The sequence below is a fragment of the Gavialis gangeticus genome, unplaced genomic scaffold (genome assembly GCF_001723915.1).
Source record: "Gavialis gangeticus isolate Ggan-Ray unplaced genomic scaffold, GavGan_comp1, whole genome shotgun sequence".
NCBI lineage: Eukaryota > Metazoa > Chordata > Crocodylia > Gavialidae > Gavialis > Gavialis gangeticus.
In genome coordinates, this window is record NW_017729025.1 from 94,180,139 (window position 1) to 94,205,320 (window position 25,182).

The window sequence follows — 25,182 nt, forward strand, 5'->3', positions numbered from 1 at the left end:
TTTAAGATGAGGTTAGATGAACACCTTGCTGGGGTCGTTTGACCCCAGTACTCTTTCCTGCCATGGCAGGGGGTCGGACTAGATGATCTGCTCAGGTCCCTTCCGACCCTAGAAACTATGAAACTATGAAAATCATAGCAGGGCTATAGGTATTGACACAGAACTCCAGACCTAAGACATTCAGAAGCACTGAGAGGCCTGAGCCCAGGATGAGAAAGATTCTAGCATCAATTCCATGTTTACCCATGCAAATGCAGGTGTATATTTTGAGTCCTAAACCCCTTAAGCAGTTGAACAGTAAGATGGGTTGTTTGCTGAGCTTCTTAATTTTAGAAAAAGAAAAAAAAATCATAAAAGCTCCAAATAGCAATTTCTCTTCCATTTGATCCAAAGCAGTGCATCTAGCCTATGTTGTTAGTAGTGGGTGCATCTACATCTGCACTTTAATGCGCAGTAGTTAGTTCTACTGCACATTAAAACATCATGTAAAAAACCATGCGATTATGCTAATGGGCCATAAAATAGGCTACTGCGTATTAAGCATCACTTAAAATGCATGCACATTTGTTACTGTTAGGCAGCCTAAGGTGCATTTCTTTAGTACCTCACACTGGAGGTACTAAGAAAAAGTGCCTTAATGCATGTGTAGATGCACCCAATGAGAAGCTATTATCGTGTGATGATGGCTATGGGTGTACTCTGTTACTGAAAGGGGCGTGAGCAAGCAGCCTGCAGGTGGATGCTCTTCCAGTCACGCCCAGTTACCTGATTGGAAACAGGGCCCAACTGTTCATTACAAAAGCAGGGCTGTGAGCAGTATAGTCAGCAGTTTGCTGCTAGCAGCCAGGAGAAGAACACCACTTGGTTGGAACTACTGCTCATACCATCTTGGAGGTACAAGGAAGGAGCTATGGGGATGGCTGGAGGCTCCTGGTCCTGGGGCATGACCTAAATCTGGATCCTGCTGGGGTTGGCTGGTGTGATGGGACTGCATGTGGCAGGGCAGTCTCCAGGAAGTGCCACTTCTGTACCTCCCGAGTGAAGGGTATGGGGTGCCAGAAAGCCTCAGTCTCGGCTGCCTTGTGGGAGACCCCATGGAAGGGAAAGGCTAGGGGAGCACACCCCGAAGAGCAAAGCAGGAACCCAGGCTGACAGTTAGTGCTGAGGAAGGGCCCAGGTCAGGAAGGGACCTGAGGTAGTGTCCAGGCTCACTGTGAGTACTGAGTGTCATTAAGGAGTCAGATGTGAGACTCCAGTGAGGTGGGGCCCTAAACAAAGGGAGCTATATGTGAGGCTCCTCAGGCAAGGGGATAAAGGGATTGTTGAGGCCCAGTGTGGGGCACAAGGGATGAGCTTGGAGATACTGAGAAGCCCAGTGCAGGGCATATGGGGATTGAGGTCCAGTGTGGGGTGTAAGGGGATCCTGAGGATCCTGAGCTGGGCTGGGAGCCCTGAGTGAAGCCAGGCTGGGAGCCCAAGGAACAGAGAAGGGCTCAGGTTGATTGAGTGGCCAGGTGTTAGGCCAGACAAATTATAGGATGGGTGTTAGGCCATGGATGCCATCTGCAAGGCATGGGACACAGTATAGGGAAGGTCAGAGCCATGTATATAATCTCTTGGCATCAGGGCAAGTAAATGGGCAGCCTCCTGCCTTGTTGTCGTCATGCAATTGTATCATCAAAGGTGTGGTGGGTGAAGTAGGTGGTCAGTTAGCCCTAAGACAGGTGGGCAAGCCAGTGATTTGACCGGCACTGGGATGCCCACTGATTACAGGGTATTGTATGAGAAACGCATGGGTAAATCTTCTTTCCTAGTGGATATATGTTCATACCCACAGTACAGAGCACTACAGCTGACTTTAACTGACCTCTGTATTGGCTGCTTTGCCCAGATTACCAAGACCTGATTAGGCCATGGATCAAGAACAGGTATAGCATTGGCAGTGGTTATGCAAGCTTCCACAACACTTCCCTACTAAAATGCTCGCAACATCATCTGGAGAAATTTTCTCTACAAGTTGGAGGAGAGTTGATCTCTATGGACTAATAACTCTTTGCAGAGAAGACTGACAGTGAGGGAAATTTTGTAGAGGGGTATGTTTTGCTATCCCTGGCAAATATTTCTAAATTATAGCACACACTATTTTATACGTTTGTTGTTTGATCATTGAGCCTCACATCCATCCTCCTGATACCTTCCATCCACAGATCTCAGCATGCTCTATAATAACAGAACCAAGGCACACAATTACCTTGCAGACAAGGAGCACCATAGCTGCCAGCTTTCAGCTTGGGATACTGAGGCACAGATATGTTAAAGGCCCATATTTTCTTAAAAAGTGGGAACTACTTTTGGATGATCAGCTTACCTGCAGCCTCAATTTTCAGAGGAACTGTCCTGCACCTCCCATTGACTTTAACACTTTGGCCTCAGGGATTTCTCCATAATCACACAGTACATCAGAGAAAAAACAGAGCCTCGGTCTCATCATCCTTACTTCTTTTTATAAACCATAACTTCATTAGTAGTCTCCTACAGCCTGCTTCTGCCTTATTCTTTATCCAATAAGACACCATGAAATACTGCAAACTTTGCAAAATAATCTGTTCTTTTGAGGTTTTTCCTATGTGTTTGCAGAAGCAGGGGTTAACACTAAGACTCATGACCACTAAAAAGCCACCTTTATCACCACCCTGAAACCAAGACAAATCTGAGAGCAGAGAGCTCCTATCACTCGTCTCCCACTTCTGGTGGATTTTTTTGTTTGTCTTCTGCTGCTGAATTCTTGGTTTTCCTTTCACTGAGGCACCTAACCAATAGTAAACCTATGCGACACCACCTACTTTCTCCTGCTAATTGTTGTGTCTAAGCTCCCTCTGGTATTTGACTATATTCCAGTGATTAGGACTATATTTAACTCTGTAGAAACCTAAGGGTTTGGGGAATGTACTTGCACTTTGTAGAGGTTTCATAGTTTCATAGTTGGTAAGGTCAGAAAGAACCTGAGCAGATCATCAAGTCCAACCTCCTGCCATGGCAGGAAAGAGTACTGGGGTCAAATGACCCTGGCAAGGTGTTCTTCCAGCCTCCTCTTAAAGACCCCCAGGGTAGGAGCCAGCATCACTTCTCTTGGAAGTTGGTTCCAGATCCTAGCTGCCCTGAATTCACGATTCACCCACCTTGATGTATATACACTTTGAAGGGGGATGTGGAACATGCAATTTAAATTGTAGGTAGTCCTGCAACAGCATCTCCCAATGCCATTCCTGTAGGAAAATAAGAGGAAAGGGAAGGTCCATGTGTATCCTGGGTGCTTTCCCTGGCACCTAGGTCGGGTTTGTTTTTCTGGAATGGTGTCAACTCTCTCAGAAAGTCTGAGAATGGGCAGTGGAAGAGGAGGGGGATCTCAAACACAGCCACAGAGACCCTTTGGGATACAAGCCTACAGCTCTGAGCCCTTTTCCAGTAGTACTGGGAGGACCAGGTATATAAGTATTACTGTGTCAGGAGAGTGTAGTGGGGAGAAGAGTTGAGAAGAACTAGCCAAAGCCTGGGACATATCAAAGCAGGGTAGCTAGAATTTGGCAATGGTAGTATTCATTGCTGTGGCTCCCAGAGCTGCGAGAGCCACCACTCCTCCTGCTGCCAAATTTTCAGCCCCAAGGGCAGCTCCCTGCAGCAATCAATACTGCCAGTGCTGCCCACACTGCTAAATGTCTAGTCCCGTGGACAGCCCCATGGACCAGATGGGCAGCATCTTGGTCACCCCTGTTCTACAGCATTGGAGCCAGGAAGAACGACTGAGTAAGAGATTATGAGGTAGATTCATCCCTGTACTGCCACAGGACCAAAAGTGAGAGATGCATCTTGTGTCTAATCTATCTGGGATGCATGTGGGGCATCTCCTGGGACAGGCACTTGTTTCTATGATAGTTTGAAGGAACAGAATGAGAAACATACCTTTTGTGCTATAAATAGTGCCTATAGTGACAGATGGTAGATGAATTTGCTGCAGAATGTCACAATTTGGCTGAGTTATTAAACTCTCATCACTTGCAATTATTGAAGAGCCTATACCATTTTTGGCAAGAACAGGCCCTATGCCAAACTCCAGTTTGGGTAATTGCATTCTGCTTCCCTAAGTGCCCCCTCCAGTTTAAAATGGATGCAGAAGATTTCATGCTATCTTATGCTATTGTATAATGTTGTGCATAAACAGGTTCCATTTCTTGGTTCCACCCCAGATAGGGCTACATTTCACCCGGTATGATCTCTTTATGATTAGGATGAAATTCCATGCTCTAAATGTAACCAAAATGCCCATTGTCTTTGATAGGAGCCTTTCTCCAATTAAGGGCTATAGCATTTGGCCCAATGTTTGCAAAACTCTTGGAATGAAAATTACCCCTGGAACATTAAAACCATTATTTTTTTGTAGGTTAGGTGAAATTAGGAACTAGTTTATTTCGTTTGTTTTTTGCTAGGCTGCAGTAGCTATATGATCTAGTATACTATGGAATAGCACCTAGTCTGGTCTGATGTGGAACTTACTGGGAGCCATTCAGAGATGTATTAAGTTTTATGTGCCCACAATAATGAGTCCCTAGTTGGAGTAACCACAGTAAAAAAGGGTGGGGTGCAGACTGGCTATTCACTGTGACAACCCACTGAGTGTAAATCTCAGAGAAAGGTCAGGGCACTGGGGATGTTCCTCTGACCCGTGTAATGAATGAATGATAAAGCTCACTAATGAGAAAACATTTCCGGAAAATCCAGAGTGGGACAGAGGGATAGACTGGAAGGGGTCAAAGGCTTTTGTTTCATGGTCAGAGCTGTCAAGTTAACCCTAAGAATGCCAAAGATCCAAGTTCCTGTTAAAGAACACAGATGCACTTGTAGCCTAAACAGTTATGATTTCATTTGCCTTAATTTCTCTTTCTTTTTCTTGGTTCTGAAGATGCAGGAGCTGGAGCAAAGAGTGATTGAAGCAGAACAGCGGGCTGAGAATGCAGAGAAACAGGTAGGATGCTCTCTGACACTTGCTCTGTTAAAAGCCCAGCAAGTATTCCTTCTTGCTCTCCAGCCCCCTATTCAGACAGCAATGTGCACCATGAAACTTTCTTAGTGTGATATTCATTATAGACTAGTGGACTAATTTTCTGGTTTGACCTCACAAATTTTGAGATGGCCCTAATGGAGTTAAACCATAGGTGAACACTGGAAGAGTTTTACAAACAAAGGTCTGGCTCCCCCTGGAAGAACCCTGAGGGAAAGTTCTGCCTTTACCTAATCAACTGTGACATGCAGGTTGATAAGCCAATGGAGGCATAAGCTGTCTCACAATATGGCCCTTGGAATGACTATGGAATAGCAGGGGGAGATTGCAGATGAGACTGAAGTGCAATGATTCATAGATTCATCTCCTGGAGATCTTGGAGACTGTAAAAAACAGCAAGATACATAGGATTGCTAGTAAGGGCTTGTCTGTATAGCCAAGCAACCACACAGCAAGAAAAATGTGAAAGTAAAGCACAAGAACCAAATTGTCCTGCATGGATTCTCTTATTCTACATCGAGATTGCTTTTTTTGTGGTTTAACCCAGTTCATTTCAGAAAGGGATTAATCTAAACTTAATCTAATTGAAATACAGCACATAACTCAGGATGTCCCTAAATGTATGACTGTAGGTGACTGGGAGGGTACAATAAGAGACGGAACAATCTACACAAGCCCTGTTTTTTATACTCTTCCTCTCTACAGCATCTACTGTTTGCCATTGTTGGAGATGGGCTCCTGGGCTGGATGGACCCCTGGTCTGAACTAGTGTGGTAGTATGTGTTCTGAACTGCCAAAGGCACTCTTAGCATCGAAGAGTCTCCACATGGGGAGTGAATATGGAATAACTATTTAGCAATTGCTTTTTGGGATATGCCCCATTGTAGACAAGTACTAAGAAGAAGATCTCTAACCTGCTCTCTGGCACACATCATTAGTCAGGAATGCAGAAGATTATACCTCTGACACATACTGTTCCTAGTCTAGAGGTCTGTTCCCATTCTAGAGGTCTAGCTGTGAAATAACAGGTGACACTAGAAGGTGACAATGATAGTGTCCTGATGTTAAGTGTAAGAAGAAAGCCAACAGGGCTCCAGGAGTGTCATCCTCTTACTTCCAGGGCCCTTATTCACTCTCAAGGTGTAGCAAATTAGCGTACAGTCTAGGTTTATGAGCCCTGATCAGGGCCAAATTAATGCATAGGCAAACTAGGCACATGCCTAGGGCCCTGAGCTGCGGATGGCCCCTGGTCCTTCCCTCCGCGGCAGCAGTACAAATGGCCCTGTTTACCTCCCTATCCTTCCTGCCAGCCTTGCTGCCATGGTGGCTTCTTCCTAGTGGCAGCTCCGAGCCCCTCTCCGTACGGGCAGCAGTGCCGGGGTGGGGAAGAGGTCTCGACCAGCCCAGGGTCCACAATTTTGTTTGCCTAGGGCCCGCTAAAGGGTTAATCTGGCCCCGGCCCTGATGAAGAACTCTCTGGCCATATTGCAGCTGTTCTGACATGGAAGAAAATGCATCATGAAATACGAATAACCACCCTCACAGCTAGGAATACTGTAACCCCCTGCTTACCTATAGAATTAGCTGCTGTGTCAGTAGCTGGTTTCTAGAGTTTGGAGGCATAATGATATCAGAGGTTCCTCCCTCAACCTCTTCTTCTCTTTTATGCTGTTTGCTGCCTTGGGAACAGTAGCGAGAGTGTAACAAAGGTCACTGGGTGCAGAAGGCTCCCAGACTGTCTCTGTGGCTATTTTTGAGGCCACTAGGACACCTGCTGACTTCATGAAAAGTCCTCCTCAGAGATACAGGGATTTCTCCTGTACTCTGAGCATCACTACACCAGGGTTTCTGCCAGGGCAGTGCCATTTTGAGTTACAGCCAAAGTTCAGCAGAAAACCCCAAAATGGAGGCGGGCTTTCCTTCCCAGCTGCCCATTCCATTTTTTTTGGACCAAACCAGTAAGTTCTGGATACCATGGCAGAATGGAGGTTGGTAGTAACTTGTGCCTCTCTGACCTACCTTGCCCTTGCAGCATTTTGGGCCAGTGGGCAGCCTCTAGCTCAGGTTTGACTGCCAGATGCTAACAGAACCTGGGGAAATGATTCAAGCCCCTGGGCTGAAAGGGCTGCTGCTTCATCTCCTGCAATACGCAGAAAGAAACAGCATTGCGCTGGAAATACTTTAATTATGTCCCAGAGCCTAAGGAAGCAGCAGTGTAAAGAGTGGGGCTGCCCTCTCACAGGCAGGCAGGTTTGGCATGAATGAGAAGTGTTTGGTATATGAAAGGCCTCCACAGAACTAAAACCCCCTTGTTTTCTTTTGCCCCGTGTATCTGACAGTTGGCACTGCCAAGCCAATGGACTCCCCACAGCTGCCAACCTTAATTAACAAAATCACATGTTTGCAATCCCCACTCTGAGCCTCCAGCACACAGTCAGAGCTCAGGCATCAGACAGACAGGAGGAGCCATTTAGTTTTGCTGTAATCACCCTGACTGCTAATGAAAACACATCCGACTCAGCAGGCTTAGCTTTCTGGCTGGGATGCTGGGCGCCTGCTTTTCTGATCCAGGATCAGGAAGAGACAATTTGCCTCTTTCTGTCTAATTCGGACAGACAGGAGGACAAAACACAGCTTCTATGAGCGTGAGAGGAGGGCTGCTTAATGGAGTGTAAGCTGCTCTCTCTCTCAGATTCTCTGGATTGACCTGGTCATTACCGCTGCTTTGCCTTGCTGGCCTCCAGCTTATGCCAAATCAGTATGGCATTTGGGGGCCTGGTTCTGAAATTATTTGAATTTGTGTCTCACCAGGACCTGGTATTTGTCTCTCATAGTATTGTAATTAGCAAGCAGGGTTCAGCTGGACAAAGTCACTTTGCCATTAAAAGGGAACTTTTGCTTTCTCCCACAGCTGAGGACTTTGTTGAATCTTCCATATAGACTGGACCCTGATACTTTGCAGTTAGCAAATGGAGGGACAGAGTAAGAGGCATAAGTTTTGGACAAAGAAAAGAAGTTTTCAGATAAGTAAATTTCTCAGAGAAGCTTTAGTGGTAGCTGGATCTTCAGGTACTGAAACCTTTTTCACAATACCAACGAATTCCTGCTAAAGTGCCCTCTTTTGGAGAACTGTTGAGAGTTCAAAAAGAGACAAAGCTTCAGTGGTTTCCAGCATTTTCAATTTTGTTAATTAATTAGTAGGTCTAAGCCAAACGTGTGTAGGAACACCAGAAGCTGACAGTGGCCTGAACTAGGTATCCTACCAGTGGGAAGTTTTTGCTAGGATACTTATGACCAGAAAGCTTTAACAAAGATGACCAGGATCTTGAAGTACTGACCATGATATTGAGCAAAGGTAAAGAACTGAATGTGTTCTCGATGAGAAGCCAATGTAGGGTGCACTGTCTGTATGATACTTTTATGGCTCCCATACTCATAGTATCTGGGTTCCTCACAGTCATATGTATTTATCAACTCTTGCTTCTGATCACAAACCATCCTACTCCCCTTATTGCACCAGTGATGCCACAGACAATGTTAGCACTAGACACAGACAACATTTGAAAATAAACTAATTTCAAAGCTGCTTTTTAATTTTTTTTCCCTTTTTTCTGTTTTGTTCCTTCTGTTGCAAATATGAAACACAGAAAATTTCCCAGTGAGGTCCTTACCACTGCATAATTAGCTCATACCATCACATTCCACTTTCCCTACTCCTCCTCCCTTCCCATTGTCATTACAATCAAAGTGTGATCTTTCAGGTCAGAGTTATGGAAGAGGAGGCAAAACTGGCTAACATGAAGACAAGTGAATCTGAGAGCACTCTGTATAGGAAATACCAGGAGCTGGTAGGCACAGTGCAAGGAAAGGATGATCTGATCAACAGACTGGAGACACAGCTGGAGAAACAGGTAAAGCCACTCTACTGGTGAAACAGTAACATGGATGGGTCACAGAGACTGAAGGTAATACATGGTAATGTCAGGTGTGGCTTATGTCTACATCATTCATACGTATTCATGCCTCACTTGTCTCCTCACAAGTCACCTGTCTGTCTGTATTATCTTGATAGGATAGCTTTCTGACCAAGGCTAGATTCCTCTCCTTCCAAAAAGAAACATAAGAGTTCAACCAAAGACCAAACAGTCTCTCTGCAGCCCTTACCAAACTCAGTAGTCCTTTCCCTTCAGTGAGAGGTGTCCATACCTGCACTCTATGGAGCACCACATGCTCTCCTCCTATTATAGGAGTCAACCCTGGAAACCTAAATTGTGAGAAGGGTCTTAGGTAAACCCAAGACAGCCCTGCCACTCCTGGACAGAACTTCTTTGGCTCCCCAGTACAAGGTCATTCTGTGGTTCATCTCTAGCTCTGCCAAGCTGCTCTCAGCAGGGAGCACTTTCCCCAGTCTTTGGCAAGCCTCCCAGCACAGTGCTCTTGCCAGCCTCCTCCCCTGCTGAGGGCAGGCTGCCTCTTACATTTTCTAGTCGGTCTGGTTCTCAGTCACCTGCACTGTCTTGTGATGGGAGTTGGGGACAAGGCACAGGCCAGACTTAAAATCTGAACTCCTTAAACCCCTTTCACCTTGTAACAGAGAGGACAAGATGTCTTTTACATATCAGTTTACAAACTTACAAATAAATGGCCTCTTCCTCCCTTAAAAATCATCCTTTTGCTCTGTAGTTTTACTGTGTTCCCCTGATAAGGGAACATCTCTTTCCCTTTCCTCTCCCCTAACCACATTCATAGCCCTCACTACTCCTGGGCCTGGCATCCTACCAGCTGTGGAACCAGGACACTGTTCATGATTGCGGTCTTCTCTCTACCCCAACTATTCACACACACCACCAAAGCTGCTCTTAGGAGACACCAAATGACTAAAGTGGACCCAGTTCTGGCCTCTAGGGAGTCCTTTTTGAGCTGGCAAACTAAGAACCAATGGAACTAAGTTAAATAACATTCAACCTTAGCTCCTGCATTGAATTGTCCCACAATACCAGCTCGCATTGCCCACTGGTAAATTTTCAAATAAGCACCTTTATGTGCTTGTTCACATTGTCCCTCACACTTGAGCTTCCAAAAACCTACCTCTGTATCCTTCAGATCCCTCCTTTAAACTGGTTTACTTTGATACCCACAAAAAGCTTGACAATGGTTGGGCTGCTGGAGCAAAAACAGCACTGAATATCAAGCTGGCCAATATGTCTCATTTTTTTTTACTTAGCTACCCATCTCTTTGTATCCATCTTTTCTCTGTGGTCTAATACTTAGTTAGAATGTTCTTTGGGGCAAGGGCCATCTTTTGTTCTGTGTTTGTACAGCATCTTGCACAAAGGTGTTAATAATAAAAGTAGCTACTCCTGCAGAGAATGGAACCAGAAATACAACTTTAGGACTGCAGCTGCCCAGGATGGGTGCCATTTGAACCTAAGTAGACACTATATCATAAATTCTGACTGTCTGAAATGAAGGTTTGAAGTTCCCCAGATACTCTTCAAACAAGCCTTCTCCCAGCAGTGTAGATAAGATTTTATAGATGTCGGGCAAAATCTTGAGATGCCTTCCTTACAGTGGGTGTGCCTCATGGGATCTTTGGTCCTCCCAAACAAAAGGCAAGCCAAGGTAACTGCCCCCCCACCTCCCCTATAACTACCCCCCTGTAGTGTGTACAGGGCTTCCTTCTTTAATTGCTGTTTGTGCTGCTGGGCTCCACTGTTTTAAGAACAGTCTCTCATTTTTCATTGGTAGCTAATCCTATAATCTGTTGGGGAAGTTTACCAAGGCCCATTAAAACAACTAGATTACCAAGGTCCAATCTGCCCCAGACTGAAGCTGGGCTGATTTGGATTCATCATGAGATATGAAGCCTTTTATTTTGGGGATCCATGGTTCAAATTCAGAGTAGACTGGGAGAGTTGGAGTCTTAGTAAAATGTAAAGACTGCTATCTATCACCCAGGTCATTTATTTGATTTAATAATCAAGCATGGAACCTGGGTAGTTCTGGGCATTGGTAAAAGAATGCTTAGCAATTTATCACTTGGTCTCTGATCTGAATCAGGCCTGGGTCATTAAGGATTCAAGGACATTTCCATTTCATGGCTGTTCAGAGGCCTGTTAAATACACTGCATAGGATTTGCGGGTCATATTGGAGCAGGAGTCTGTCAAGTCTGAAATCCTGACTCGAGCAGAGGCTGGTACCTGATGACTCAGAGGAAAGCTAAAGTAATGCACATAAAAAATGTTATAATGCTGTATGTGAGAGAAAATCCTGATTCCCCCCACAGGAGGCATGAGATTTGATTACTTTTAACTTAACATGTCTAATTCCAAATGTTATTATTGGTTATAAAATTACCTAGGCCTATTTTAAAATCATCACAGTATTTGAATAAACTGTGCTGCTGAGGTAGTGAACTGCACAGATCAGTGAGAATTGATGTGAAGAAGTGTAGGATTTCCTCTTATGCGCTGTTAACTGAATGAACCTCTTCTAAAAAGGAGGGCATGGATAATTTTTCAGTATTCCCAGATCTCAGTAAAACAGATGCCACATTACAAAATCCACTACCAGATTTGGCACAAAAAATCCACTATCACTATTGTCTGCCTCAGGAGACAATAAACTAAGCTAAACTTCCCCCTTTTGCTCTTAGAGGTGGTTTCTCTATTTAACATGTCTGATAACATGTCTATGTAGCTTGTGTGGCAATCCCAAGAGCGCACCTGAGAAACAGCTCCATCTGCTTCTCCAACTCTGTACATACCACTTGCTGAAAAAATATTGCATACTTGCTTTCTGGAACAAAGTCAGGGACACTCTCACAATCTCAGCCTTGGGTGTACTCCTGACAACAGCACTGGGTACAGACGGAACTGCTCTGATGGCGACCACACATTTTTTCAGCATGTGGTGTGTGAGAAGTGAGTACAAGTGGGTAGGGCTTGTTTCTTGGCAGTGGTCTTGGGATCATTTTAGAGGCAGTGTTGACATATTATAAGCTTTTCAGAAATAGGGAAGTTGGCATTGGCACTGACCATGCTATACCTGTTCTGTGGATGGACAATCTTCAGCAGTACCAATCCAGCACCATTTGAGAAGAAAAAAGAAGAGACAGAAAACTACAACTGCAAAATTGATGTTTTGGTAAAATTACCAGGGAAGAATATTTGATTTCACAACTATTATTTTTTATTTGAATTACCAGAGCCTCCATGGGTCCTAGTGGTGGAGTATGACTTCATTGTGATAGACCCCAGACAAACACAGAACAATATACCTCATCTGCTGGCCTACTGTCAATTCCTGTGGTGTTCCCAGCTCAGAATTTGTCCTTTAGTCCCCGGCTTCATAGATTTCATAGACATCAGGGCTAGAAGGGACCTTGCAAGATCATTGGGTCCAGCCCCCTGCCCAAAGGGCAGGAAGTGATCTGGGGTCAGATGACCCCAGCAAGATAAGCATCCAAATGCAACTTGAACATGTCCAAAGTAGGTGCTTGCATCACTTCTGGGGGGAGTCTATTCCAGACTCTGGAGACTAGGACAATAAAGAAGTTTTTCCTTATGTTCAGTCTAAAATGGCCTTCCAGCAGTTTGTGGCCGTTGGGCCTTGTCTTCCCTAGGGGAGCCCTGGTGAACAGACATTCTCCCAGATCCTGATGTACCCCCAATCATGACCTCCAAATCTCTTTTGGACATAGTGTTAGTGAATGAATGAAGCACTGCCAAGCCTATAGGTATGGTGTGGGTCCTGAGGTGGAGCACCTTGCATTTCTCTATATTGAAGGTCATCAGGTTTATATCCGCCCACCTTACAAGCCTGTCCAAGTTGGCCTGAATTCTCAGCTTATCCTCCAGTGTAACCGCGCTTCCCCAAGGTTTGGTGTCAGTTTGGTGGGGAAGCAGATTTAGCCAGTCTGCTTCTGACACCTGAATCCAGATTGTTAATGAATATATTAAAGAGTACTGGGCCAAGTACAGAATGCTGGGGGACGCCACTGGTCACCACGTGCCATCTTGACTTGGTTCCATCAACTATCACTCTCTGAGTGTGACCACGAAGCCAGTTCCCCTGTCATTGGACCATGTGGTTGTCAAAGCTGCAGTTCCCCAATTTTGCCATGAGGACATCGTGGGAGACCAAGTCAAAGGCTTTTTGAAATCCAAGTAAATAACATCAACCTCTCCCTGCCCTGTCCAGATGACACAATACCTGGTCATAGAAGGAGATGAGGTTGATCAGGCATGACCTACCCGTAACGAAGCAGTGCTGGCTGTCTCTCAGAATGGTGTCTTCTGTCAGCTTGTGATTGATGGATTCTTGATAATTTTCTCCAATATCTTTCCAGGGATTGAGGTCAAATTTACTGGCCTGTAGTTCCCTCGATCTTCCTTCCTTCCTTTCTTGAACCTGGTGGCTTTTTATGATCAGATCACCAGATCGTTAGATGCAGGGGTAGCAGTGGACATAGTCTTCCTGGACTTCCGGAAGGCATTTGACACTGTCTCTCACCCCGTTCTCATTAAGAAACTGGGGGGCTGTGGTGTAGACACCCACACAGTCAAATGGGTCGCCAACTGGCTGGAGGGCCGCACCCAGAGGGTGGTAGTGGATGGGTCCTTCTCAACCTGGAAGGACGTGGGCAGTGGGGTTCCGCAGGGCTCGGTCCTCGGGCCCGCGCTGTTCAACATCTTCATCAGTGATTTGGACGAGGGGGTAAAAAGCACCCTGTTCAAATTTGCTGATGACACTAAGATGTGGGGGGACGTGGGCACACTAGAAGGAAGCAACAGGCTACAATCTGACCTAGACAGGTTACAAGGGTGGGCGGATGAGAATAGGATGGGTTTCAACACAGACAAGTGCAAGGTGATGCACCTGGGGAGGAACAACCGGCACCATACCTACAGGTTAGGGAACTCCCCTCTTGTCAGCACGGAGGCGGAAAAGGATCTTGGAGTCATCATTGACTCCAAGATGAACATGGGTCGGCAGTGTGGGGAGGCAGTTAGGAAGGCCAACCGTACCTTGTCATGCATCCACAGATGCATTTCAAGCAGGTCAAAAGAGGTGATCCTCCCCCTCTATGCGGCACTGGTCAGGCCACAGTTGGAGTACTGCGTCCAGTTCTGGGCACTGCACTTCAAGAGGGATGTGGACAGCATGGAGAGGGTCCAGAGGAGGGCCACTCGCATGATCAGGGGACAGCAGGGCAGGCCCTATGAGGAGAGGCTACAGGACCTGAACCTGTTCAGCCTCCAAAAGAGAAGGCTGAGGGGGGATCTTGTGGCCTGTTACAAACTGGTCAGGGGGGATCAGAAGACATTGGGGGAGTCCCTGTTCCCCCGAGCACAGCCAGGAGTGACCAGGGACAACGGTCACAAGCTGGCAGAGGGTAGGTTTAGGTTAGACATCAGATGGCGCTATTTCACGGTCAGGGCGGCTAGGGTCTGGAACCAACTTCCAAGGGAGGTGGTGCAGGCTCCTACCCTGGGGATTTTTAAGAAGAGATTAGATGAACACCTTGCTGGGGTCGTTTGACCCCAGTACTCTTTCCTGCCCTGGCAGGGGATCAGACTAGATGATCTTCTCAGGTCCCTTCCGACCCTAGGAACTATGAAACTAAGATAGGCACCACATTGGCCCTCTTCCAGTCTGCGGGAACTTCTCCCAAGCACCATGAGTTCTCAAATATCTGTGCCAATGGCCGAGTTAAGATGTCAGCCAACTCTTTTAGCACTCTTGGGTGCATTTCATCAGGGACTGCTGACTAATGGGTGTCCAGCCTCTCAAGATGTTCCCTCACAAGGTCTTCTCCAAATGTAGGCGTATGATCACCCGTACCCTCGTAATCCTATGTCCTGTCAGGCAGGGTGATCCCCTTGGACTGGTGAAAACCCGACGGAAAGTAATCATTGAAAAGATTAACTTTTTCCTGGGTGTTGGTTGTCAGCTGCCCCATATGATTCAGCAGGGGTCCAACGTTGCCGTTATTTTTCTAAGAAAAATATCTGAAGAAGGACTTTTTATTGTCCTTGATTCCTGTAGCCGGCTAAAGCTCAGTTTCGGCCTTGGCTTTTCTGGTCCACTCCCTACAGGTGTGAGCCAGTGATGCATAATCCTTCTTGGAGGTATTTCCCATCTTCCACCCCTTATAGGCTTCTCTTTTAAACTTAAGGAGGTCCATGAGTTCCCTTTTTAGCCAAGGGGGGTTCCCAGCCCTTTTACTACCTTTCCTGAAGGCCGGAACAGATTTCTCTTAAACTTTTAGGATTGCGTCTTTAAGGAGTGACCACTCATCTTGCACTCCCTTCCCTGTCAGATCGTGATCTTTCAGGGCCTTGACAACCAACCTTCTGAGCTCATGAAAGTCAGCCTTCTGAATTCAAGAATTTCTGCATTGCTGACATATTTGCCAGCTTTGCAATAGATAAGGAAGGTGATCAATTCATGATCACTGTTACCGAGCTTCACTTCAATCCTGAGGTTGCTCACTAGATCATCCCCTTTGGTGCCTCACCTCTTGTCGGCCCGTGTACTTCTTCCCCCAGACTGAGCTTGTCAGTGCAGGTGAGGAAGCTACGCAACTGATCAGATTTGGCTGAATGCTCCTCCCATGAGATGTCAGGGTGGTTGAAATCACCCGTGACAACCATGCACTGAGAGTGTGCAGCCTCGGTTAGTTCCCTAGAGAAGTGGTGGTCTAGCTCTGCCCCCTGGTTAGAAGGTCTGTAATAGACTCCTACAGTTATATCCCCTGCACCACGTTCTCCCTGTATTCTAACCCAGAGGGTTTCACGTCACCCTCCTTGGGTGCCAATGTCAGCTAGTAGGGAAGTATACTGCTCCTTGACATAGAAAGCTACACCCCCGCCCTTCCTCCTAGCACGATCCCTCCTATACAAGGTATAGCCATGTATACCTGTAGTCCAGCCATAGGTGGAGTCCCACCAGGTCTCTGTTATCCCTATGAGGTCATATTTGTTATTGCTTAGCAGGAGAGCCAGTTCCTCCTGTTTGTACCCCATGCTCCTGGCATTAGTGTACAGGCAGCTCAGCCTGCCATTGGAAGCCCTTGGCTTCTCTGTACACTTAGGAGATTCCCATCCATGGGCAGGGGTAAGGTTTCCTGACCTGCTGATTATGTGCTTATCTCTTCCTGGGCTTGTTCTGATGGCTGTCTGCCCAACCCCCAGTGAGCTTAGTTTAAAACTCTGTCAAGCAGGTCAGCCAAACTGGTTGAAAAAAGCTTCTTTCCCATTGGGGTGAGGTGGAGGCCGTCTCTTCCCAGCAGACTGCTGCCTCTCTCCCTGAGGTGCGGACTATGATTGAAGAAGCACAGTGATTGCCTTCACGGTGGCACCAATCCCTCAGTCTTCTGTTAACCTCTTCAATACATCTCTTCCTCTGGTGCCTGTGACCCGTAACCTGGAGGATGGAGGAGAAAATCACCTGTGCCCCCAAACCTCTGAGCCGAGCCCCCAGAGCCCTGTAGTCACTCATAACCCAGCCAGGATTGCTCCAAGCCACGTCATTTGTGCCCACGTGGATGAGGAGCATGGGGTAGTGGTCAGAAGGCTGGATACATTTCAGGATCCTCTCAGCTACATCCTGGATACGGACCCCTGGGAGGCAGCAGACCTCATAGGTTAAGAGGTTGGGGTGGCAAATCGCACCCTCTGTCCCCATCAAGAGGGAATCTCCCACAGCAACCACCCTGCGTTTCTTCTTTGGTGTGGATGCTGGTTGCCTGCCTTCCTCCAGAGCTGGAGTCGGTGACTTTGCTGGCTCTGCTGCTGCTGCTGCGAGGGGTTCATATCTGTTATGGAGTTCCAGGAGGGTGGTGACCCTGGCACAGGGTGCCTTGGGGCCAGAGAAGATCTTTGTCCAAGCGACCCCTAACTGGACTTCATGGGGCTCTTGTCCACCTTCATCTTGTTTTTCCATCCTCATTCCTCAGGAGAAGAGCCTGGCAGTAGGCATCAATCTCCTCGTTGCCATCCCTGATGGCATGCAGCCTCTGCGCCACAGCCTGGAGCTCCCTATCTGGCACCCTAGAGACTCTAATGTGGAGCACACCCCACAAGGGGAGGTGTCTTTGCTCCTGAACCCAGGTGCCTGCATTCATGCCAGGAAGCCCCCAGTTCTATTAACCTTGACTTGTTTACATGTCATTTCTCAATGAGAGCATGAACTGTTTATTGCAGGGATTTATGGCAGAAATATCAGGCTTTTGAAACAATCACCCTGCCTAAGCCTCCTGTCTCCAGTTCCTGCCCTTTAAACTCTAGTTGCAACAAAGGGACTTTTAGAGAGCCCTTTTCATTCTGAAGGATTGCAAAGTGTATTACATATTACATGGAGGAATTGCTTCATTCTTCAGTGAAGTACTGCCAACAATGGGGTGGACGACTACAGCAGATAATAACTCATGGCAACACTACACAACAGTTTAGGATAGGAAGACTATGGACAAATGAACTGTGGAAGACAAGATATAACTGCCTAGACTAGAATTATATCAGGGTACAACACGCTTCTGAAATATGTGCTAGGAGATCATTAACTTAAATTGTTAAACATGACCAGTAACTTAAGTACCTAGTTGAGGCACTTTGAAGGGGCTAGGCTTATAGAGGTCAGGTGGATAGTAATATCTTAATACTCTTCAGCCCTGAGACCTTTCCTCTGAACTGAAGATCCATTGGATAAGTCACTCCTGATACAGTAACTGATTGAGAACGTGATTCTGCTGTCCTAATGAAACTAACCCTCTCTTTTGCCACAGAAGCAGTTGAGAGCTCAGGAAGCTACAATTGTCCAAGAAAAAGCTGCCAAGATCAAGGAGTGGGTAACATTTAAGCTAAGAGAGGTGAGTCCCCAGCCTGCTGTCAGTGTCTGCGATGCAATTGGGGCAGCTGGTGCTGTTGGTTGCTAGAGCTGTAGATGGAGCACTCTCTGGGGGAATGGCATTCACTCTTGCACAAAATGGTCCTTCATTTTTGACACTGCATGCAACTCACGGTGCAGGGGCTGATGCACTGTCTTGGGCTATGAACAAACATAACTTTTACCTGTTTTAAAATGGGAAGAGAAGCTGCCACAGGAGGAGCGTAAACCCAGAAGTTCCTGGCTAAAGGGTCATGTCCCTCCACGCAGAGTCAGACCAATTGCCATATTTGGCATCAGGAAGAAATTTTACCCCATGCTCAGATTGGTATGGACAGTGGGGAGTTTTGCTTTCCTCTAGTGGGGAATGTGGTCCTCTTCCCTGGGGTCTCTTGAGCATATAAAAACAACCTTTGCAGCAACATTGGCCACTGTCATTCCCTTGCTTTACCTAAGGCAGGTTATGGTGTTACATCCTGGGTTTTGTGTCAAAAGTTGATGGTGTAGTCTTGCTAAGCAGTTAGACAATGTATTTGTATAGGATGGTTTGCATAGGGATGATCCTGACTCAGGCAGGGGGTTGGACTAGCTGACCTCTCAAGGTCCCTTCCACCCTTCTTCTCTGTTATTCTATGAGCACAAATCAACTGTTATGATATAACATTAAGGTTGCAGTGGAGCTACACTTACATCACTACAGGAACATGCAGATGTAACAGTTCTGTTTATACTATTAGTGACTCCGTCTACCTCAGTAAATTAATGCTAAGTTGTCATGACAGGATCATGGGCTCCAAGATCCAGTCTCTGACAAAAACCGTTCTCCCGCTAGAAAGCACAAAATGTTTCACTCCTTTTCCTTCAGCTCCCCAAATGCTGTGCCTAGCATTTTTTCCAACGGGGCAGCTTTCCAAAAGGGCCCAGCTTCTTCACCTATTGCTCCAACTCTGACCATTACTGCTTTCCTCCACCATGGCATTCTCTCATATCTGTCCTTCACCTGTATCTCAGAATAATTTTGAACCATTTTAAAGGGGAAGGGAACTTGCTGCTCAGCAGTGTTCATTAGCTGTTACAATTTAACATTGTCCAACTCCAGTGGTATAAATGAGTTAAATTGCGGTAACCTCAACCTTGAAAGAAATAGTGTTAAAGCTGCAATAGTTTCACTCCACTTACAAGAGGAGATATAACAGTTATATAAAAAAACTGCTTATAACTTTCTAATTTAATTCTAATATAACTGTTATCTCTGTCCATGCCTTGAGCATGTTTATTCCAGGAAGGGAGTCATTGCACCTAAAGATAAAGAAAAGGGTCTCTTTGTTCCTCCCATGCATTTGGGTGAGACTCTTTAGGACTGCTTCAATAATTCACTATGTTATTCTGTTTTCCTCTCTCAGGAATAGATTTGAGTGAAGCAATTTTTGTCTTTCTCCTTAGCCTATCATGCTATAAGGGGATGTGTTACAAGGCACAAAGGGTGAAGGAAAGCAGCCACTCCCAAGCTGTCTCTTTCAGACTCTTTTCCTAAAATGTCAGTGATAAATTATAAAAAAAAAATAAGAGGGAAGAGAAATTAAGAGGCTGTTATGGAGGGTAAGGGAGATGCTTTAGCAGGATATTTGAGAATAGGTGGTGAAGTGCAGGAAGGCTTTTCCAGACAGTAGTAGCTTCAGTGAGGAGAGGGTTCTGGACTTAAACTTAAATTAGTCTGTGCTTTTTCTTATTCTGGTCTTTAGACGTTATTGCAGGCAGAGCTCTTAATGCAACCTGAGTGAAGGGAAAAAAAGTTTAAAATTATTTTTCTGTTTTTATTATCACCATTGTTTCATAGCTTGAGCTAGAAAATTACCACCTGAGAGACTGTAATCAGCAGCTGTCGGAGCAAATTGAAGCCCTTCAGGACACATTGCAAGGTAAATGTGTTCACCTGGGACTGTAGCCTAGTAACCAGCAGAGGAGTGGAAATCAAGAATCTTGGGTTCAGTTTTTGGCTGCCACGGATTAAGTGTGGCGTTAGGCAACTAGAATAATAGCCCTGTTCCTCCATTTGTTCATTTTAACATGGGAATAACAAAGCCCTCAAAGGGCTGCTAATAGGCTTTATTAAATTGATGTTTGCAAAATCAGCTGGAGAGAACACTCTAGAGAAAGACCAAATAGTGTTGTAAAGATGCTCTTGATTGGGCAGTAGAGACTTAGCTCCAAGCCTCTGAGTTAGAAATTTGTTACTGCCTCCAAACTTATGCAGCCAGTGGACTCAAGATGTTAAGAGTCTTAACTGCAGTCAATGGCAAAACCTCCAATCACTTCAGGGCTACTAGATCAATTGCTTGATGGATGTCATTTCACTTCCTTCTCAGGAAGAAGGTAGCCCCATCCTTTAAAAGCCACTCACAAAAATGGAACTATTTTGACTTGCTGTTGGCAGTCATAGCAAGAAAGAAGCCAAGAACAGGATGAGCCAAGGGAGACTGAATTCTTTTTCTTGCTTTTATAGAATTAGATCCCTCTGGCACAGGACTGAAGCATATTAGCAGATTAGGGTAGAAGAAGATTGTGCTGCCTGTACCTTTGTTGTAGTTTTTCTGTAGTTAAATGCAGGACTTTGTTCCCCAGTGTTGAGAGTCTAATATCTTTTTTTTTCAGAACATGATTTACTCTTTTTTTTAAAAAGGAAGAAATCCTCTCATGTCCAAAATGTTTTTAATGAGCTCAGTTGAACCCAAGAAATGACTGGAACTTGATCTGAGCAGGCAGGGGCCATTTCTCTCCTACTAAGCTCTCATTTTGGCATCTTTCATGCCTCTGCTCCCACCCCTCTACCACAATGGAAGAGTGCAAAGTTCTCTCCAAACCCCAGTATATTTCCAATCAAATGCTTTGCGAGCAAGCTTTTTTTCTCATCCTTTCTGACTCTGACGGTTTACAGAGAGAGAATGGCTGGTAAGCTGCGTTAATAATCTGGTATTAAGTGTTCTCTGGATCCCAACCCACTGAATAGTAAACAGCTTAGCACTGCCCACCCACCCCCCAGTGAACTACACAGTCTCACTAAATTCAGAGGCCCCAACAGAGAGAGGCCAGCCATGCTGGTATTAACAGCTTCCTCTGCTGCCATCACCCATCCTGCCTAGGGAGCTGCCAACATGCCAGTAATATTTAAAATAAGTGACCTTATTACATAGTTACACTGATTCCCTGTTTTGGAGACAGTGGAATTTGTTATGCAGAGATTATTGGATAGGACTATGTTGGTCTCACAATCAAATCCTTGTGAGAAGAGGGTCAAACCTGGATAGTCTTTGTTCCTTCCTGTTTTCTTCAGCTACCTTTCTAATATCACAGAAAAGTAGGTTTTATTCTCTTCACAATACAGCTGCTGCTTCTCCTTCCTTCCATCATTATGCTTCTTCAATTTGTATTGACCTCTTTGTCAGCCCTACTGGCAACAGAATGAGCATTATCAGTGATGTGTTATGATGCCTGATTATTCATATTCCCAAAGAGTTTCTGTGGCATCTTGGAATCTGGTTCTTTTAAGTAGAAGACACTGTTTAAAAATGACTAGAAATCCTGAACTGATCCATATAACTTCCCATCCTGTTGCAGATTTTACACACAATATGAAACTTGTCAAGGTAGGACAGGGTATCTGTGCAAGACAAGGCTAAAATGAAAAGGGCATAGATAATTTCTTTGGCCATCACTGATTGAGAAGATACAACCATAGTAGACCTGGTCTGCAAGGCTCCTGGAGCACTGTGTCCCCCCCTCCTTTCAAGCCTTGCAGAGACTCTGGCATGGATGCACTGTGGAGACCAGGTCTCCAGATAGGGGAAGGATGAGGGTAGAAACCTAGTGGTTCTTTGAGGCCACTCCACAGGTAGACAACGGACACATCTACACAAGACACTTCATTGTGCAGCAGACCAATTTACTGCGCAGTAAGCATCACCGTCTACATGTGCAGATGCTTACTGTGCAGTAAATTGGTCTGCTCTGAGGTGAATGTGCTACCTGCAATTGCTCCCTGCCCCCGGGAGCTGCTTGCTGCCAGGGTGGGCTGCAATGGCAGAGCCCAAGCTGGGACAATGTCCCCCTACCCTGGCAGCAGGGAGCTGCTGGCTCTGTGATCACAACAGGGGGAAGGAGATTGCTCCCTACGCCTGAGAGCTGTCTGCTGCCAGGGCAGGATCTGAGGCAGGATATAATGGGTAACTCCAGGCTGGGACAATGTCCCCCTACCCTGGCAGCAGACAGCTCTCAGCCCTGACTCCGTGATCAGAGCCAAGGCTGGGAGATTGCTCCCTGTCCTGGGGAGTTGCTTGCAGGCAGCTCCCGGGTTCAGGGAGCAATCTGCCACCATGTAGATGTACTCCCCCATAGACTTACTACACAGTAAGCCTACTTCAAATTTATTGCACATATAGATGCACTCCATAAGGAGTTAATGCTGGTACTGCCATTAGTATTTGCTGTGGTCTAACGGCGTTAGATTAGTGTTGAAAAACGGAAGCAGAAAGTCCCATTTCCAGCAGTGACTCGTTATGTTACCTCGGGGCACACTGTTTCCGTTTCCATTTCCTCACCTTCGAAAAGCATTTTTTGGATTATTCATTTGGCCAAACACCCTATAAACACAAGGTATTATTGTTCAGCCTACTCACCTACTCCCCTTCAGAGTCTAAGATGCATCCCCCATCTCCCTGAGGGAAGAGGTAGGGTTGGTGACTGCTAGAGAGCCCTGGGGAACACAACCTAGATGTGCCCACAGTGGGTGGAGGCCTCCTCAGTGCCTCTCCCAGGGTTCTCCTGCTGTAGTGGAAGAAGGAGCAGGTCTGGGTATAGCTCTCCTGCCAATTCATCAGGATTTAGCCTTACTTCTCCAGATCTCAGGACCCCCATTGAAAGGAATCTGTAGGACTCAGGTTGTCTACAGTCAGTGTGGAAACCAAAAAAAAAAAGTAAGAGTGAACAGAGCATAAGTATAGGGAGGGCCAGTCAGGCACTCCTGTTTATTCAATTTTCTAATACAACAGATGAAATGAAAAAGAAAAGACAAAGAAGTGTGAGAGGCAAGGATTTCTTAGGGTGATCTCTTTTATTGGACCAATTGTGTATTAGAGTTAGAAGTAAGAAATTTAGTTAATAGAGTTAGAAATCCTTGACTCTCATATAATTTTTGGACGATCACAGCTACAACATCACTATCAAGACAAAGAAGGAAATTTTTAGGAACAAAACATACAATTAGCTTGTGAAACCTATTGCCACAAGCTGTGACATGGGGAAAATGGCATGGAAACTTTTTAAGTGGCATTACACATTGTATGTGAAAGTAGTCATAAAAGCTCTCTGTTTTCATTCTGCATGGCATCCACCCATCACTGAGCTGAGGACAGGAGAAAACTAAGATGGATTTTCTGCTGTTTCAATTCACTATAGCTGAATGAAATAAATGGGGTTATGATGATACACATCACCTGAAGCTCTGGCTCATTATCTCTTCTCTAATATAGTGTTACTTCCCAGTCATACACATACCAGTGCTTTTCCTTTGCCTCCAACCTGTTGAATGCTGGCCACTTTAAGAGAAGGCACACTGTTACAGATGGGCCATGGGTCTCCTGCAGTATGGCTCCTACTGAAATACAAGTGACATGAACACTGCCCTAACAACTGATACAAGGGATGATTTGGATTAAAGAGGGTGGGAGGGTGGGGGTTGAAATATTAAAATGTTTTAACCATTTTTCCCCTCCTCCTCTTGCAGATCTGACAACCATCCCTCCCATTGAATCTCTTTGGAGCTGCAACCCTTTGGTGACGAGAGCATCACTGTCACCTTTGCTGGAAAAGCCAGGCCAGAATTCCATGCTGCTTGGGCAGGGTATCAAGCAGCTGTGTCAGGGTGCGCCTGCCAGAAGTATTCCTTCTACAGCAAATATAGTCTTTGTGGATGAAGCTGACATTGAAGATGAAGCTGATAAGTTGGTGCTTTCCCAGAACGTGCTGAGGCTCATCCCGGACCCAAACTGGAAGCCCTCTGTAGACCAGGACAGATTCCCTGCTGTAAATTCTGACACCAGTTCAGAGTGCCCTGGTGCCACACTCCTGGACCCACCCGATGAGACCACAGGGGTCTATGAAGCCCTGACTTTGCAGTCATCCCTGGAGGGCCCTGTTAACATATTAAATCAGATAGGAGCACAGCTGGACAACCCCTCAGATGAGCTAAGTGACAAGTTTCGCTCCCACAGGCTGGACTCCTCATCTTCAGGAGAGATACTGGGTGCCCTTGATGGCTGTCTCTTGGCTGCAGAGCCAACACTGGATTTGCCATCATCCATCAATCCTACACAGCCAAGTCTTCTAGCGAGGGATGGTTGCCTAGTTAGTAGTATGACTCTCCCAAAAATACGGACTCCCAGCAATCCAAGAGACAGTATCCAACTGGCCAAGAGACATTACAGCCAGCCCCAACCAGGGACTAATCACTTTCATCGTACAATGAGCATAGAGATCAGCGCCTTCCAGCCCATAACAGGCTCATCACTTTGCCATGTAGAAGTGGAAGAGACAGACATTGATGCTGAGCTGCCAGAGAAGATGGAGACAGAAGGGTGTCCAGTGGGGGAAAAGATTGGAAAGAGTGATGGGAGCAAGCAGCTTCCTGCTTCAGGCCAAAAAAAAGCTGAAAGTTGTGGAAGTCTAGTACTAGATCCAGGATGCAAACCTCCCACTCCACCACTGCACAGATTCCCATCATGGGTAAGACATGAAGGGGACACTGCCATTAAGGGCTTGGGACAGGGATGAAACAAACCAGAAGGGTCCCTACTCCTTAGGTACAGTCCCTTTTAGAACCTGGATTGGAGCCCAGTATTCACCTGCCATCAGTCAGAGCCTGTGAAAGCCACCAAAGCTTAGGGGCATGTATACACAGACAAATGAAAAAAGCATGTGCTAGCATATCTGCATTAGGTTAGCCTAGTTAGCATAGCAGTGAAGACACAGCATGTGCTAGCAACCAGAGTACATAACTAGGAGTCTCTGAAGGGTTTGTACTTTTGTTGTTAGTATGTACTAAAGTTCTTACAGCTGCATCCTCAATGCTATTATTACACTTACTAGCAAATTGCCCATCATGAAAGATGGGGTGGGGAGGAGGACGGAGCACCGCCACCCAATGCCCTGTGGTGCTGCCACTCTGCCCCCAGCCCCATGC

At 46.0% G+C, this 25,182-nt stretch overlaps 1 protein-coding gene across 2 annotated transcripts in view; it reads left to right on the plus strand.

Moving 5' to 3' along the window:
- Positions 1-25,182, plus strand: part of PLEKHH1 (pleckstrin homology, MyTH4 and FERM domain containing H1) — a 79,026-nt gene that overhangs the window by 14,199 nt on the left and 39,645 nt on the right. For both annotated transcript variants that reach the window (XM_019519184.1, XM_019519185.1), the window contains exons 3-7: positions 4,958-5,020; positions 8,818-8,967; positions 17,848-17,931; positions 19,786-19,867; positions 23,728-24,725. In XM_019519184.1, coding sequence (XP_019374729.1) covers positions 4,958-5,020; positions 8,818-8,967; positions 17,848-17,931; positions 19,786-19,867; positions 23,728-24,725 — 1,377 coding nt within the window. The remainder of the gene's footprint in view (positions 1-4,957; positions 5,021-8,817; positions 8,968-17,847; positions 17,932-19,785; positions 19,868-23,727; positions 24,726-25,182) is intronic.